Raw genomic sequence first — 19,088 nt, 5'->3', positions numbered from 1 at the left:
AGCAAACCTGTATTGCGGTAGCCCATCTCATTCTCATGTTAAGAAGCTGTTGGATACTTGGCTCTCTTCGATTTGGGCCCTGCAATGGGCCAGAAGTGTCTTTGAACTGGGTCGGTCCAGTCAAATCTTATGCTTCGCTTGGAATAAGGGAAGTTACAACAAGGACGCTGTAGTTCCAAAAAAATTGAGATCGGCTATATGAATCTTCACCATACTATGCTGGAGTTCTCATCAACCCATTTATTGAAACAAAATTTTATGCTGCAATTTTTATAGCAAGGTTTGTTTGAACGCGAAAACACAATCATGAAGTTTCAATTTAACTCCAAAACATCATCCTAAAGTCCAAAGAAGTACCATGACAAAATTAACCATTTTCACATTATTTCACTTGCATATTTCACTCATGCTACATATTTGAAAACTTATGCTCCTTCTGTTTCAATTTAATGTCTTAGTTTGACTAGCCATAAATTTTAAGAAAATAAAAGAAACTTTTGAATCTTGTGGTCTTAAACTAAAGATGTGTGAAACTGTAACATACAAAAATGTTCTTTCAATCTTGTGGTCTTAAATATGCCATATAGAATTTTAAAATTAAAAAGCTACCAAATATAGAAAGAGGCAGAAAAAGTAAGACACTTAAACTGAAACGAAGGAAGTATATCTTATCATTATTTCATTCGTGATATCTATTTTAAAACTTTACCATTATTTGCTCATGATACCGATTTCAAACCCCATAAAAAATCATTGGATTTGAACCTTTATATGTTCAAATTCCATGAATCGTTTCAAACTCCAGGAACTTTCAAAGTTTTGAACTTTAACAAGAATGTTCCATCTTTTAGCTTGGGATATTTTTCTAGATATTATTTTTTGCATTAAAAAGTGGTTACTCTCTAATGACATTTGAAACGGTTGCCAAACTTTAATTGATCGCTTAAAAATTGACCAACCCAACTAATTTTTTCCAAGTTGTGGCCTATGGGCTAAGCCTTTAACGTGCCGGTAAGCCCACTAGATAGGTTTAGTTGGACGCAGCCCAAAAAAGGAATGAAGCTCTTTTCAAGTTAAAGCCTTACCCAAACAAGAAAGAGATTGCTGGAAAATGTGAAGTATTACAACTTGTTACTTGTTAGTGGTTGGAGCTCCTCTAAAAGATTTGCAAATTGCATAAGTTTGGTGGGAATATAAGACTCATTTTTGAACGATCAAGGCATCCTCGCTTATAAGACTCATTAGATTTGTGTGAGTATATTAGTTTTTTTCTCCCACTATTCTATGGTGGGAATAATAAATTTATATCATCATGTCAAGTTATTTAGTAGAAAAAACGTTTTGGTACTTTACACTCTACGTCTTATAACATTAGCACACCGTAATTGTGTATCACGATGTTGAAAAATATAGATGTTCATCTCTAACGACTTAAAATTTTAAATTATAATTGTCTTTAGAATAATTTACAAGTTGTATTAAGAGAATAACCAATTGGAGAATAATTTATCCTATATAAGTTATAACGCTTCTAATCTTGCACTCGCTCTCTCCCTTAGTTTCCTTTTCTATAAAAAACTTTCTTTTCCGAAATTATAGATCACGGATCTCTTAGCGCACTATATTAGTTTCACCAGCTAGTGCACATTATTATTTACAAATAACATAAAGGGATACTAAAATGTAATTATAATGTTGTAAAAAAAGTGACACTCGTCAGCTTTTTTTATTCAACTAAACGAAATAAGGCTTATGAGAGAAATAAGTGATCTCTTTCGGTACATCAAGTTTGCCAACTTTCATTTTGCAAATTTACCTTTTATCGAATGAATGCTAACAAATACTAGTAAATTGCATTTTTATTGAGTTGAGTATAAAATTGTGGAGGCCACAAGATGCAAAATGTGTGCATATCTAATGATGAGAGTACAGAGACTCTCCACGACTATATCGTAATGAAAATTGTGGTAGAAAAAGACCCCTGAAGATCCTATGAACAAATCTCAATCACCAGTCCCCTCTCTCATCTTATCCTTTTCTTTCAAGATCTCCTTCTATCATTTTCCACCAATCGTTTTTATTTTACTATCCTTTTCTATGTGAGCTAAGATATTATTGGGACTATTTCTTCTTTTGTCATCTTCTAAAAAAAATTGTTTAATCGTCAAATAATTCAAAACTAGGAGAAGAAAAATACTGACGAAATGATCTCTTATATCCATTTATAGCTTGAATAGAAAAAATAACGCCTTATTCTACTTTTTAAAAAAAATTGGGGCTAAGGATTAGGGGAAACAGTTGAGGGAATTACAAGACGGGGGAAGACCTTCACATGATAGCTAATCAACTTAGCTATTAAGAATCACCTTAGTCACCAATAATCTATAATAACCTATCAAACCAAAATTTCCCGATAAAATAGGTAATAGATGATTTACGATGAGAAGCATCTCCACTTTAGCCTTTCATTGGCCAAAACCAAGATAATGATTCTCATATTCATCTTATAGATTGGGTCAAAGATTTATACACATTTAACTTTACTTGGTGGTTGCTTCTTTGTATCTACTAAAGTTAGAAACATCGAGTACAATTTGCTTGATGTATTCTATGAAATTTTGTAAATTTCAATTTGTTATTTAAACATTACTCTAAGATTTAACACGGTTTAATTTTAGATTCCTTGAAGTAAAAATTGCATGCCCTATCATGAGAAAATTTTATGATTGCATAATATGGCTCTAATCAAACTTTCCATTCTAATTAGAGCGTGAATAAAATTGATTACGTACAATTTAATCATCTATTCTACAATTGAATTTTTCGTCGCTTATGCTCAGTTCATTTCACTGCTAAACGGAAAGAAAATTTCGAATAAGTATCGAAATACAATAAACATTGACATTATCAGTCTTCAAAAGTCCTAATTTGCAAGATTACACTAAGCAATGAACTTGGAATTCAAGCAAATATTAGTAAATTATGACTAAAAGTCTAGAAAAGTCATTCTACATTATTTAAGTACTCTCCTTCTTTCTCACCATACAAATTCATGCCACCAAAAAAAAATATATTTTAAAATACAAAAAAAAAATATAATATAAAAAAGAACAAAGAAAAGAAATAAAACCCCACAAAAAAGAAAAAAAAAAGATGGTGGATAGGAGTTAGTGAGTGTGGATAAAACGTGGAAACCACAGCCAATAAGATTAGAGAGAAATCCCAAACAAGCCTTAATATCATCGCTGGTCAACCAAACCCAAAAATTACAAACTTTTTCCAAGAAATAGAGTTAGAAAAATTACAAACAGAAGAAAAAACTCTAAAAGTAGAAACTTTTCTCCTTTGAAAACACCACACGCCTTTCTGCCAATTCTAACCACAAGAGCTCCTAAAACCCCCAATTCATATACATTCCAAATTTAGGGTTAGGGTTTTTGGGAGCTCAAATTATGGCAATTCCAACCGCATTTTCAGGTGCCAAGCTTGAATCTTTATCATCATCCGTAACAGCGGGTTCTGCAGCGTGTGTTGGGTTGTTCTGCAATCCGGGTCGGGTCAGGAGATTGGGAATCCAAAGGGGTTTGTTGAATTCTTCAGGGATCAGATGTGAAGTTGCAGCATCATCTGATGATCAAAGTTCTGGGAACAATGTGACTCCAAGTTCCAGTCTTTCTGCTCTTGAACAACTCAAGACATCAGCTGCTGACAGTATGTATTTTCAAGATTCTGTCTTTTTGTTCTCTTTGATATGATTCTTTTGAGAATCTTGGGTTTTTTTGTGGTTTGTTGTTGTTTTTATTGGTTGATTTTTGTGTTTCATATTAGCTATGGTGATGTGATTATGTAGCAGCTCAATGATTCTATTTGATCAATGAGCTGAAGATGTTAGCTGTTTGCATCCCAATGTTATCAAAAGCGAAAAGCGCAAAAAATCTCTAAACAAATATATATGGTTAGTCCAAGACTTAATAATAATAATAATAAGCATGAATAACAAATATATGGACAAAGAATTGAAAAAAAAAAAATCACGATACATTTAAGTGTCAATTGTTTAGTATCGCCTCTTTAGGAGACACTTATTGGCAAGGAAAAGTATGTCTTAGAGCCTTGATGACAACACTGAAGCGCACGTTAAGCAACGTGGAGCACTCAACATGTTTTGCGCCTCGCCTTTGACAAAGCTGATTCATTCCTTCATGAGCTCCATATTAATCAATCTTATTTTCTGTTATTCTGCTCTTTTGTTCTTCTTGGAGTAATTTCTCCTGTTTGATCAAGGCTTATTCTTTATGCATTGCAGACTTTACTTTGTCTTATAGTTGATAAGCGTGTGTTGGAATTGTGGTCTTTAGTCAATTTTTATGTTTATTGAGGATATTGTTATCTTACTAGTTTTTCGTAGAGGTTTAGGCCAGGAGTTGTTCTTGCTTATGCTGCTCACCTGTCACATGATAGATTGGAACATTATCATCATTTAAATACTGCAACAAGATGTTGAACCTCATGTTTCTTTTATATAATGGTTATCGATAATTCTGCCTATCAAGAGTTAGGCAAATGGAAGAAATCAGTTGGCTTCTTTTTTCATTGGCTGCTAGTGTGCGAGTTGGACCTTATGTTTTTGCATCCTGACCAAATATTTGATAGCATTTTGGCCTATCCTGATTTCTACTTTGCATGTGGTGGCATATCAGTCCTTTAAATTTTCTTGTTGATTTGACAATATAGACAACGTGATATCTTCTTATATTAATGTATAATATCATTGTGCTGGTCTTAGTTGCAAATATAAGGGAAAAAGAAAAAAAAAGGTACTCACTATTGCAAATGTCAGTTGTAACGCGTGGATTCCCTTGTTGAATATAAATCAATGTACACTCAATAAGAAGTGAACATCAATTTTTTCCCTTATATCCAATTTTTTTTTATCTTAATATGCTTCAGGATATACTAAGGAAAGGAGCAGTATTGTTGTCATTGGGCTCAGTATCCACACCACACCTGTTGAAGTACGTGAAAAATTGGCAATTCCTGAAGCAGATTGGCCGAGAGCCATTGGGGACATCTGCAATTTGAATCATATTGAAGAAGCTGCAGTTCTTAGTACCTGTAATAGGATGGAGATTTATGTTGTAGCTCTTTCTCAACATCGTGGTGTTAAAGAAGTTACCGAATGGATGTCAAAGGTATTTCTTTTCCCTTGAACTTTGCTATGTGATTGTGTAGCTTTATCATCTGCTATCTTTTACTTTGGATGATGATTAGAAAAAGTAAAGGGCAACTATCCATTGTCATTTTCTTGGTGAGAAGGGGATAATATTATGAGTCGTACATCCTACTCGTGGTTCTAATAAAACATAATAGAATACTTCCTGAATTTCCCCCTTGAAAAATATCGCAGCATGTGTTTTTACATTATTGGGTGTGTTCGTATGGAGGAAAACATTTTCCAATTTTCCCATGTTCGGTTGGTCAAATTTTTGGAAAACATTTTATCTGGGAAAGCAAGTTCCTTAATGGAATTAGGGAAAACAAGTTCCACAAGTGGCAATCCACACTGATTGTGTCCTCCCCACCCTCCAACACACCTCATCTTCACCCATCCCCCACCACTCCACACCCTACTTCCCATAGTATTTGTCTAGATTATATATAAATGCTTTTAGGATAATATTTTTTGCTTACATACCGAACACAAGAAAATAAGTAAGAGATCCACTTATTTTTCCTCATACCGAACGCACCCTGTATATCAACATTGTGGTTCTCTGCTAACAATCATGAAATTTGCATTCTTCGCAACGGGTATAACCATCAAACTGATAAGCAGTGGTCCTTTTCTTTTGCAGAAAAGTGGAGTCCCTGTTACAGAAATTTGTAAGCACCGCTTTCTACTGTATAATAATGATGCCACGCAGCACCTCTTTGAAGTATCAGCTGGGCTAGACTCCTTGGTCTTAGGAGAAGGTCAAATCCTTGCTCAAGTCAAGCAAGTAGTCAAGGTCGGCCAAGGAGTTACAGGCTTTGGAAGAAACATTAGTGGACTATTCAAGCATGCAATCACAGTCGGAAAGAGGGTTAGAACTGAAACAAACATTGCAGCAGGGGCAGTTTCTGTTAGTTCAGCTGCTGTGGAGTTGGCTCTGATGAAGCTTCCGGAATCCTCCCAAGCTACTGCTAGGATGCTAGTTATTGGAGCAGGCAAGATGGGGAAGCTTGTGATTAAGCACTTGGTAGCCAAGGGATGCACAAAGATGGTTGTTGTAAACAGAAGTGAGGATAGAGTTTCTGCCATCCGTGAAGAGATGAAAGATGTCGAGATAATCTACAAGCCCCTCAGTGAAATGCTTAACTGTGCTGCTGAAGCTGATGTTATTTTCACAAGCACCGCCTCAGAAACCCCACTGTTTATGAAAGAGCATGTGGTGGATCTTCCACCTGTTGGTCCAGGTGTTGGGGGTTCAAGGCTTTTCGTTGACATCTCAGTTCCTAGGAATGTTGGTGCTTGTGTAAATGAGCTAGGGAATGCGCGAGTGTACAATGTAGATGATCTGAAAGAGGTTGTGGAAGCTAATAAGGAGGACCGTCTTCGAAAAGCAATGGAAGCTCAAGCTATTATTTCTGAAGAATCCAAACAATTTGAAGCTTGGAGGGATTCGCTGGAGACTGTTCCAACCATCAAGAAACTGAGGGCTTATGTGGAAAGAATAAGGCTTGCTGAACTGGAGAAGTGCATGTCAAAAATGGGCGATGATGTCTCAAAGAAGACAAAGAAGGCTGTTGATGATCTTAGTCGTGGTATAGTTAACAAGCTCCTTCATGGTCCCATGCAACACCTAAGATGTGATGGGAGTGACAGCCGCACATTGAGTGAGACCCTTGAGAATATGCATGCTTTAAATAGGATGTTCAGCCTTGAGACAGATATATCTGTATTGGAACAGAAAATCCGAGCTAAAGTGGAGCAAACTCAAAAATAAGGTGCCTGTCTGAAACTTCTTTCCTTGAAAATTCTCTCAGAGCCTCAACTGAATAAGAGGAAGAATTCCTCAATTGTATTTTCTGTTGGCGGTACTGTAAATTCTCATTGAAATGGATGACATGATCCCTTATCGAGATCTTTCCTGTTGATTTAATTTAGAAAAATACATGTGCAAACACTCTGATTGCGGATTCCTCTCGTATCTTAAGAGTACATTTTGTATGTAGCTGTTGTATTTAGACATTATTACTTGGAAGTTTGATCCTTGTAATGAATTATTCATGGGAGAGATCCATATACTGCTTCCACAAACAGTTCTAGCCTTGTAACATATTCACCGATTCATTTACTATTATGATTATTGTGTTGATGTATTAATTTCATTCGACTTGTTTTCCCTTCACTTTGGAACCCTGCAGTGTAATCGTCAAATGCAACAATGTTGATTACTGGAATGCTGCTCCGTTCTCGTCTACTCAACAGAATCATGCTAACAAGATAGTGTTCTGTGAGACAGCTTGGTCTCACATTGTAGTTCGTATGCTATATTTGCCTCAGATATAAAAGTAGTTGGTATAACTAGTGATACCCTAATGATTTTGCAAAGCAGGTAGAAACATAAAATGGTCAACTAGGTTTTGGAGTACCAAAAACTTCAGAACCTGTCAAATTTGTTAGCCGATGACCATCTGTATTTTGCATATCAAACCTACACAACTAAAATCCAGGAAAAAACTTCGAACTGGGAGGGCGATCCTCCCGAAGGTCAGTCCCATAGCTGAAATTGCAAAGCTCTATCCAGTCAGTACTGTTATTATAGATTTTCTTCGAACTTTCCTCAACATGTAAAGCGAGGCTGAGTTTATGGTAGCATAGCAGTGCAGACTTAGCTAAAGATTGGGAACAATGGAACTACTAGTTAAGAATAGGTTTTAGACCTGTTAGACAGTTAGAGAACGTCTAATGTTAATTATTACGGAGTATTATTTATATATATATTTAACCTATTTTTCACTTTTATTTTATTTAGTATGACGATGATATGAAGTAGGCGTTTGGCCATAGAAACCAAAAACTTTTACTTTTTTGGGAATTTTGGAGTTGGAGTTGGAGTCGTGTTTCGCCATAGTTTTTGAAATAGTATTTTTTTTTGTTGAAATGTACTTGTTTTGGTTGCGAAAAACAAGTTTTTCTTGTTTTTCAATTTCATGGCCAAACACTAATTTTTGAAAAAAGTGAAAAAAAAATCCGGAAAAAAGTGAATAATTCTTATGGCCAAACGGGTCCGAAATGAGCTTAAATGGAGAAGTGGGGAGTCATATAGGCGATCTCAACTTGTTTGAGACGGAGCATAGTTGTTGTACTATAACACAAAACTTACTATTCTAGCTACGACAAAATGATCAGATTATACATGAAACTGGGCTCCTATAAACCTTTTGGAAGTTGAAGTTGTATCTGTACATGAATTTCACTTATGAAAAAAATCCAAGATACGTGAGTAGAAACCATTATTTTACTTGAAATACTCTTCAAACAAGTTTTCAATATAACACCTATCGATACTGAAGTTCAACATTTGCAAATACTCATGTTTAAAACAGACTTTACAAGTACTAAAATTTTATTTTATGAGGAAACAAGGTAGCTGCTACCAAGCCATGAATAAGAGAGAATACGCAATTCAAAGACAGCATCAGTTCCAAAGTCATCAATAATGAACCCCACCCACCCCACTCTTCCTGCCAGTACAGTGATTTTGTCTATTCATTTAAGTTGTGTCCTTTCTTGGTTCGTATAATATCACCCCTTATCTTTGTAGTCTAGTTAGGGAATACTTGTGTTATGTGTATAATGCATTCATGCTTCTTGCTCTTTCAAGTTCATGAACATTAAATAAATCCCAGTTAGCCCCACACGCATTTACTCACAAGCAAGTGCAGATGGCCATAAACATACCTCCAGCTTTATGTATAAGTCCATAGCTTCAGTAATTAGACCTGAACATTTGTGAAACATGTGAGAATTGAGAGTTAATGCCATAAAAATGAGAAAAAAACAACGTGTCATCTATTTAATCCAACTATAGTGCAAAAATGAAGCATAGGAAGAGCTTGATCTTGTAAGGCTTCATGTGTATGAAGGATCAAATGAAATCTTGACAAGACAGTAATCATTGAAAATATGGAAAACTTTTACATTTATTGCTCTATATTATTCCCTATTTGCTAGAAAACAAATATGTTAGTTGGTTATATAAGTTAAAAATAGAGCTATGTTTATCCGTACTGAGTAGAGGGGGGTCAGGGCTAGGGAGAAGCGTAGGGTGTGGGGGCATGGAGTAATGGCGGAGCCAAGAATTCTAATTTAATGTAATGAAATGCTACACCTGAGTTTTGAACATGCAACCTCAAGCCACATTTGAAGCTGCACTAGAAGATTCACTTGTGTCGAGAAAATTCAACAATTAATGTAATGTATGTAAAAAATTATTTTTACTTTTGTTTGCGGCGTTAGTTTTTCGTTAAAGGGAATTCAATTGAACCCTTCGAACACGTGGCTCCGCCCATGGGTTCGGAGTGGAGGTTGGAGTTAGGGCTTCCATCCTTCAACTTGCATGGTCTTGTTTGAAAACTAATGAGGTATGTGGTCCCAAATAAATCACATGAATGCATTTGCCAATGAGCCGTATTTTACACAAACTCTTATGATTTATCCATTGTCATTGTTTGTATCATGCACCAATTATTGGTGAAACGTTAGGTAAAATTGTGGTATGATAGAACTTTGAGATTTTAGGTCATTTATCTTCTTTGGTGAAACCTTAGGTAAAGATGTCGTTTTTGGTACAGTGCTCGGACAGTAGTAATCCATAGGAAAATTTTGGTATATGCCCTGGTGGGGTTAAAACCCACTGACAATTTTAACTTCTTGTGCGAATGTAGCACCTTGCTTAGTTGTTCAAGAGCAATTATTTCGTTCCACATATTATTCCTTAAAATTATTGTTATATCATCTACTACTAGAGGTACATTTACCTTGGTTTTTTAATTGAATTCCCTTTTTCTTGGTTACTTTTTTAATTGAATTCCTGGAAATATTCAATTATTGTGATTCGATAAAGTTAAATGGACACAATTAACCATTGGATTTGCAAATACTTTCAACACATTATCACCTCCTTTGTTTAATTCTTGTTCGATAAGGATCAAGGAGTGCCTTAATTATAACAAGCATTCAGAAAATAATCGAATAGAGTTGCTGATAGCTATAATTATTAGTACTATTTAGAGTAAGTACATAGGTACCTCTTTCATGATAATGATTTTTTTCTTTCTTACAATTTAGAGTAGAAACACCAAAAAGGAAAGGAAGAAAAGGCGAGAGTATAGGTTCAATCATATTGTACTTAACTTGAGGATAAACCTAGAGCTAATAATAACTTTTACATACTTTACCATCTTTATGTTGTTACACAATAACTGAAACTCTACCAATCATACCTATCACTTGTGCAAAGTTTTCAACATCCCTTTTTACGGACATTATGGGCGTGATTGTTCTTTAATATTATGTACTATGTATATAGTAAATGGTCCTCACTCGCATGCTTTTGAAGTCGTTACATGTATCATGTATGGCATCTTAATAGAGGCGGCTTAATACATTAGGGGACCTAAAGCTAAACATTATTTAGAGGTGTTTAATCTTTTCTGAAATAAGAATCATATATATTTTTATGTAAAATCTATTTTTCTAACTTGTTCGAGATGCAAAGTGGTTAATAATATTTTTATAATTAATTTCTTCTAATAATTCTTTATCAATTGACAATACCGTCAATATATTTAATCCTTTTTTGAAACATTATTTAAAGAGCTCCATGTTGAGGTTTGTATTAACGTTTCAATCCTTCTTTCTCTTTTTCTTTTTTCAATTGTGTGATTAAGTAATCTCATCGATATTTTCAAGTTGACAAATTTAAATTCTACAGTAATATATAATATAGAAACAATACCTATATTAGGTAAAAATAACGAATGTCAAATTAAAAGAAAAAGATAATAGACAATGAAAACAATAAAGCATCATTCTAGAAGCTGAGTTACTTGATATTAAAATAAATTCCATTGCTTTAACGCTTAAAAACTTGGGAAAGAATGAAAAAGTAAAAGTATAAATTTTAATATCAGATCGGAGAAAAAAAAGAACAAGTATATCGATGACAAAATATAGGTTACTAAATGATCACTATTTAGTCACTTTTACATAAAGATCTATAATTTTTATTTTAAAACATTCATTACTTTTCAGAAACTTAATATAAAATTCAGTATTACAAAAATGAGGCCCCAGTAATTTGGGGGCTTAAGTCCATTACCTCAGTGGCTTTGGCCTTGAGCCGGCTCTGGGCATCTATATTCAATTTTAAGTTTTTACGACTAAAGAAAAACTGCCCTGGAGATTAAAATACACAAAGAAAACTCTATAGATAATTTGATCGATTTTCAAGAATTTGAAACTCTAGGATAATGATTTTTTTTTTCAAGTACATGGCAGAAAGGTGTAGGTGCTATTTTACGCAAAAAAGAAAAAGAAAAGAAAAAGGAACACATTATTTATTTTGTACTGGGTAGAAAAGTTTCAAATATTGGCTTTGATCTAATCACTTTTGCCAGTTTAACCATCCGGTAAAATTTTAATTCGAGTCCACATCGCGTAGGGCCTGTTGAAGGAAAAAAGTTCCCTACAAAAACTTCTTAAAACACGGAACAATGCCTAATAGATCCTCAATGAATGAAGTGATATTTCATCAATTTCAAGTAGTACAAAACATGGAAGAGATTGAAAAGAAGTTGGGTATGGAATTTTTCGATTTTGAAAACGCAACGTAGAGTTTGGCCCCGTTTCGTACCTATGGTTGAGGTCACATTGTTATTTTCTGTTTACCACTATTTGTTGGTACGTAGTAAATTCAGAAGCATCTTTCATGTCTCCTTTGTCCTTGTACAAGAAATAAAACAGATAGCTCCCTTCAACTTTCATCTCAAACTTTGAAATTTGAATGAGAAAAAGTTCATGTTCTTCACACGTTTAGCAAAAATGACTTTTGATATGAACTGTTATATCAAGATTTGGAGCTTTGTCCGCCCCTAAAATTAAAATATATCATATCACCTTCTTTGGTTAATTCTAGTTCTCTATAGTTGCTTCTAGCTATAATCATTACTACTATTTAAACTAAGTTCAGATGTATCTCTTTCAAGATAATATTAATTTAGTCTATAAACATCAACAAGGATAAGTAGAAAAGGCTTAGGAATTGGTCCAATAATATTAAGGGAAGAGCATTTCTTTTCCCATATTCTATACCTCAAAACTTTAGGATAAACGCTATAACTAGTAATAACTATTACATAATTTACCATATTTATGTCCATAGCCATCAAAATTTTGCTAGATTTAAGATGCGCTTTTACAAGACGAGTCCAATCCATATTGAAAAGTCCAATCCATTTTTTTCAATACTAAGTTCCGTTAGAGTTTCTTGGAGGCTATTCCATCCTAAATCATAGCTTACACCTATAAAAATGGTACATATTTCATTGAAGAGGCATCTCGAATATCCTATAAGCTCTTGGGCATTCACAAAGAGATCAAGACATCAACTATTGTGTTTGTCAAAGTCGAAGTGATCAAAAGGCGTTCTTACTCAAGATGATCAACTCGAACATCGAAGTACTGCCGACGTTCTTGGCGTAAAATATTTCACAAGGAGGTCCGCATCATCCTATGTTCGAGGAAAATACGCTAGTAACGGCACTCAAATCACATACTAACTACCCTCAAATCAGGAAGAAAATTTAGGGAATCGGAGAAGAGTCAATAGAATACACAAAATTGTACTGACAATCTTGAAAACACAAAAAGGAAGGAAGACAAGGCTAAACAGTTTATCATCCTTATGTTGTTACACAACAACTGAAACTCGAACAATCATACCTATCACTATTGTGTAATGTTTACTGGGAGAATTAATTTGAATTCACGTTGTGTAGATCACTAAAAAGAAAAGTATTCTGTATCAGAAGCTCTGCTACTCCCAAAACTTTGATTTAATCCTTATAACATACTAAACATGAAAAAAATGCCTACTAGATACACCAACGATCAAGTGATATTTTCATGAATTTTAACAACATACTCAGTGTAATCCACAAAAGTGGGGTCAGAGAAGGATAGAGTGTACACAAACTTTCCTCTACCTTGAGAAGGCAGAGAAGTTGTTTCCGAGAGACCCTCAGCTCAAAGAAAACAGAAAAGGAGGCAGTAGAAAAAATAAGAGATTTTTTTCCCATCAATTTCAAGTAGTGCAAGAGATAGAAGAGACTGAAAAGAAATCTGGAAATGAAATTTTCCGATTTTGAAAACAAAACGTAGACTTTGGTCCCCTATTTAGCCTATGTTTGAGGACACATTGTCACTTTCTATTTGCACAATTGGTTATCTGTAAATTGAGAAGCATCTTTCATGTCTCTTTGTCCTTGTACAAGAAGTAAAACAGACAGCTCCCTTCAACTTTCACCTCAAACTTTGAATGAGAAAAAAAGGTCATGTTCTATACGCCTTTAGCGAAAATGACTTTTGATATGAATTGCCATTCCAAGATGTGGAATTTTATGTGCCCCTGCAATTAAATTATATGATACAATCCTTAAAAGTCATCGACTACCTAATAAATTGATACATATGAGCAACTTGGTGGTTTACTATTTAAATATCGAAAATAGTAGCCGCTATAACCTAATCCTCCTTTTCAAAAATAAAAATAAAAACATAAACATGATCCTCAAAGTAGAATTTAATTAATCTTACCTTCTACGAGTGTAGACGGATGAAGGTTGAAAGATAAATTCATAGTTGCCATACAAAAAATACAAGAGAAATCTCTCAAATTCTAGTTATCATTATATTACTTTTTGGTATTCAAGAAAGGCGATAAGTCTTGGCTAGAGACGTGAGTGCCAGCGTGCAATGAGGTTATTGCGATATGTAAAGAAATAAAATAAATAGCTCCTTCATCTTTCACCTCAAAACTTTGAATGAATAAAAGGTCATGTCATTCACACGTACGTTTAGCAAAAATGACTTTGATATGAATTGCTATTTCAAGATGTGGAACTTTGTGTGCTCCTAAAATTAAATTAGTATATGATACCATCCTTAAATATATACGAGCAATTTGGTGGTTTACAATTTAAATACCGAAACTAGTAGCTACTAGCTAATGAAACCTTAACCTAATCCACAAAGTAATTTTCCCTCCTAAAAGTATAGACGTGAAGGTTAAAAGATAAATTTATTTCTTGGTTAGATTTTTAACCAAGAAATATATCATTACTTTTAGGTATTTAAGAAACGCGATAAGTTTTGGCTAGATATGTCAATGCCGGCGTGGAATGAGTTTATTGAGATATATTTCAATAGTTATCCTGTTGTCCTTATAAAAGAAATAAAATAGATAGCTCCTTCGTCTTTTACCCCAAAACTTTGAATGAGTAAAAGATCATGTTCTTAAACACGTATAGCAAAAATGAGTTTGATATGAATTGCTATTTCAAGATGTGGAAATTTTTGTGCCCCTAGAATTAAATTTTATGATACCATCCGTAAGAGTCACCAAATACCTAATAATAGATTAATATATACGAGCAATTTGGTGGTTTAATTTAACTAGGAAACAAAAATAGTACCTAATGAAACCTTAACCTAACTTTTAAAGTAGAGTTTAATCTTTACTTGATGATTGAGACAAGTCCATAGCTGCCACACTATAAGTGCAATAAAAACCTCTTAAATTTTATTCGATCATTACTTTTAGGCACACAAGAAAAGCGATAAGTCTTCGCTTCTTCTTGTTCTTTATTTAAAAAGGATCAGGAATCGAGATTCATAATTTATTTTTTAAATTACTCTCTGCTAAAATTGATTAGTTTAGACTAGTTATTGTTGTAAGAGAATTTTTTTTCAAGTTTAGACTGTCTTTGAATTTCTTATTCTGGTCTTGAACTCAATAAACTCTTTCTTAATTCATTTTATTTTTATTTTCAGTTTCTACCAACAAAACAACAATATACTCAGTGTAATTCATCAAGTGGACTTGGGAAGATAGAGTGTACGCAGATCTTAAACTTATCTTAATAGGCCGTAGCACATTAAAATGTTCTTCAAGCAAAAAGGAAAATAATAGCATGGAAAGAGAAAGGATGATGCATGAAAATTAAATATGCCATATGAGAATTGCATTTACATTAGTTGTCCTTCAACGTTGTTCAATACAAAAGGCAAAAGCAATCTCCTTCAAGTAATTTTCTCAATAAAGAACTAGAGTACTAGACAAAAGCTATGGCCCAGTAATTAATCCATCCTAAGTGGGCCTCCACCCTATAGAGACACACTCTGCAGAAAGGGCCTGACCAACAGTCACTGTTATATGCATGGCCCATGGGCCTCTCCCCATATCGTTGCCTTCATTTAAAATCTATCCAAATTATTACAAAATATAAGAGAAAACAAATATATTTTAAAATCTAGCATTTTCAAAGCCATGTAGATCACTGACTCTATTCATCGACTTCTTCATCATAGCCACTTTAGCTAGCTTCTCAGCTGCTCTCCAAGCCGATGTAGGCGTTAACGGCTCGCCATTTTCATCGACGAACAAGTTCATTTCCCTCTCGTTCATTCTCTGCCGTTGGATTATTTTTTGCTGCTCTACCTGCTGTTGATATTGTTTCCTCCATTGCACTTCGGTCAGCTCGGCTTCTAACCCTCTAACATACTCGTCCACAAAAGTCGAGCCGGACTGTATCAACAAAGCTCGAGCCGACGATAACAAATGCGTCGCGCTAGATAGCTCGTTATACTCGACTAACCTCCTAGACTCCGCGATCGCCCTAGTAGTTATAAAGAGATGCCTAAGCCGTTCGATCTTCGGAACAAAAGATCGAACGGCTTGAGGTCTTGGAACCAACAAAGAATGTTCCCTCCCGTATATTGCTTCTTGAGTCGCGGGGTCCTTGTAACAACATCTAACGGATAACACATGGTGTGACCCCACACCATTAGTCATTCTTGGTACCTTTACTTCTAACAACAACTCTCTTTCCTCCTCGGCGTATAAATCCCCGAGCCGAACACAATTTGAGCCGAGTACAGCTGGCCTACCATTATACGAATAAACAGCTGCCACCTCAGCAGGGTCCGAACCAGATGAAAAATCCAGCTGGATTTTCAAATCTTGAACCACAACACTCAATAAACCGCCAACACATTTCGAAAAAGCATCCTCAGCCGGTTCATAACTATACCCGGCTCTTTTCCCGAACCCGGACGAATGAACCGGAATTTCAATATGACCAAACCGGGTCGAATTCACATGAGGCGATTCAGACCGTCGATTGTGGCTATTATTATTATTACTAGTTCCCTGGATCTTTTCATCCTGACCGTCGGATAATAACATGATACTAGCCACTGGATTTCTCTCACGCCTTTCTTCAAGCACCTTTTGTGCTTTCCTCAAAGCTTCACCAACACATGTCCCTTGGCTAACAACAAGCCGATCAATTATACGCCGAGCCGATCTTTGTCCTTGTGGGGTCATTCTCCTTAGAGGCAGTAACCTTTTCGGCGCAGCCGAAAAAGCCACAATGGAAAGCCTATCAACAGAGCCGAGCGACGAAATAACTAACCTCATAGCTCGCTTCAACATTTGTATCTTTGCCCCACTCATACTACCGCTCACATCCAATACAGTCACCAAATCAATCGGGGCACGCCGGGTCGGGTCAAAAAACTGACCCGACCCGGTATTTGGTGGTGGTGGAGGAGGAGCTTTGATCTTCAAAACGACAGCGTATGTCTCGTGTGTTTTTCCAACGGAGATAATGGCAGCTTCAGGCATTAAACTGACTTCAACGGTTCGGTTATTATCTCTGGAAAAAGAGTCGTCACTTGAGATTGGATTAACGAAAAACCCACGAAATTCCTCAACTTCTTCGTCTTCTTCTTCTTCTTCTTCGGGTATTGGAACAAATTTAGTTCCGGCTTTGGGAGTCACAAGGGGTTCATCATCATTGTAATAAGTTTTCACATTTGGTAACAAAGGTTGTCGTGTTTTTTCATTTTTTTCTTGTTGTTTTTTGTTGTTGGGTGTATTGGGATATGATTCTTGTTCTTTTTCTTCTTCTTCTTCTTCTTGTTTTTGGTGGGTTTTTTGCGAATCTTGTTGTTGTTGAAGTCTGTGAATGGCTAAAATTGGTACATCTTTCCATGTGGAGTGACAAACAGGGCAAACTAAAGTGCTGTTTTTTCTAACATGAGAAGCAATGCAAGGGAAATGGAAAGTATGTGAACATTCTGCTGTGTATATAGCCATTCCTTGACCTGATTTTACACTTTGTGTACAGACTCCACAGCTATGCTGCAAATAATAGAAACACAAAAAAGATTAGATTTTTAACCATGAAATTTGATCAGATTTTAAAAATTTTATCTTCACAATATTTTGAAATTTCAATTTTTAGGAGAAATTTCACTTCCACTCGTAAAATGCATGTCCAAACAAAACTTCAATTTCCAAAAATCACAACTTAGAAGTTTTAATATCAAAATCTCTGGCCAGACGGGAGCTTATTATAAATAAACATATAATATACACAAAATATACATTTAATATGCAAATATACGTATAATTACAAAATAACATAGAAATGGAATATAAATGCAGAAAAAGATTCTTACTTTGGAGAGACGGAGGGTGTTCTTGAGGATGGAAAATGGAGATCTTGGAGAAGATGGATTGGAACCAAGAAGAGTTTTTGGGCTTTTAGTGTTGGATTTTGGTGTAGTTTTGCAATGGAGTTTAGGACTAATAAGGCTGTTAATGTCATTAGAGGATGCTTTATTATAAGTTTTGCAACGCAAACGAGGAGTAGAAGGATTACTACTAGATAAAAAACTAAGCTTTGCACAGCTTCTTGGACTAGGACTTGGACTTGGGACTTCTTGTTGTGAATCTTGTGCATGCTTATCTACAAACTGAGGTTCTCTATCTCTTGGGATTGCTGTGCAAAATGCTCTCCTCCAACCTGTCCCCATTTCTCAAAAAAATGTTTCCAAGAATTCAAGATTCAAGAAACTATAGTAATATATTGTTATAAAGTGAAATAAGGGATGGATCTGAATAAGTTGACAGAGAAGACAAAAGGGTAATAAGAAGTAAGAAGATTCAATTGAGAAAGGCAATGAAAAGGATAAAGATAGAGACAAAGAAACTAAGAGGTGGAATTGAAGATATAGAAATCTCAGCTCAGACTTATAGTCAGAGCCTTTTCTTAACTCTGAATGGTAATATTTTGCTTCTATCAGACCCAAAAAGATAGCTGCATCTATAAAGTGCTTGAGATCTGTTTCTTCTTTCTCTTGCACTATGTGTCTGGTGTCATATGGGAGAGTTTTGAGTAGTCTTGTTGTAAGAATTATATATACAAGTATATTCCTTGGAATATGGTAAATTATTTTTTGAGGAGAAAATTACCTGGTGCTTGGTTGGTTTTTGGCATCTGGATTTGAAAATAATAGTAATATGCATTAAATAAAGAGCGGTGAAAACAGAATTGGAGTATTATTTTGGATCCTAAGGTCAACGGTTTCTTCCAAGATGACTTAATTTATTCTAATCTTATCATGATTAAGAGGTCCATATGATTAAACACATGAAATTCTTGATTTCACATTTATGACAGGATTTATTATTATGAAATTGAGGTAACATTGAAACATATTATTGTTACTTTCTCTATTTCAATTTATGCATCTTAACTAGGGGTGCTTATCGGTTGGTTCGGTTCAGTTTTGTATATTATCGATTCGGTCTATTGATTTTCGATTTTTAAATATGCTAAACTGATAACCAAATCAATAAGATATTTGTTATTGGTTCCGGTTTATCGATTTTTGGTCCTTAACGGTCGGTTTTCGGTTTAACCGATAAGAAAATGCCCCTCTAATTTTTTTGCTATCTCTTCTTTGCATT

At 34.9% G+C, this 19,088-nt stretch overlaps 2 protein-coding genes across 2 annotated transcripts; one reads left to right on the top strand and one right to left on the bottom strand.

Moving 5' to 3' along the window:
- Positions 1-3,240: 3,240 nt before the first annotated feature.
- LOC132627677 (glutamyl-tRNA reductase 1, chloroplastic-like) lies at positions 3,241-7,371 on the top strand. The gene is made up of 3 exons (XM_060343153.1): positions 3,241-3,711; positions 4,951-5,192; positions 5,856-7,371. The coding sequence occupies exons 1-3, from the start codon at positions 3,453-3,455 to the stop codon at positions 6,984-6,986; spliced, it is 1,632 nt and encodes a 543-aa protein (XP_060199136.1). The 5' UTR covers positions 3,241-3,452; the 3' UTR covers positions 6,987-7,371.
- A 7,885-nt stretch (positions 7,372-15,256) lies between these two features.
- On the bottom strand, positions 15,257-18,609 carry LOC132627676 (E3 ubiquitin-protein ligase WAV3). The gene is made up of 2 exons (XM_060343152.1): positions 17,795-18,609; positions 15,257-17,474 (listed from the first exon to the last, which is right to left on the bottom strand). Exons 1-2 carry the CDS (start codon positions 18,149-18,151, stop codon positions 15,573-15,575), a joined length of 2,259 nt encoding a protein of 752 aa, XP_060199135.1. The 5' UTR covers positions 18,152-18,609; the 3' UTR covers positions 15,257-15,572.
- Between the last annotated feature and the right edge of the window lie 479 nt (positions 18,610-19,088).

This window comes from Lycium barbarum, chromosome 2 (genome assembly GCF_019175385.1).
Source record: "Lycium barbarum isolate Lr01 chromosome 2, ASM1917538v2, whole genome shotgun sequence".
NCBI classification, from domain to species: Eukaryota; Viridiplantae; Streptophyta; class Magnoliopsida; order Solanales; family Solanaceae; genus Lycium; species Lycium barbarum.
The sequence above is the reverse complement of the archived record's forward strand: the minus strand, read 5'-3'. Positions and strand labels throughout refer to the sequence as shown.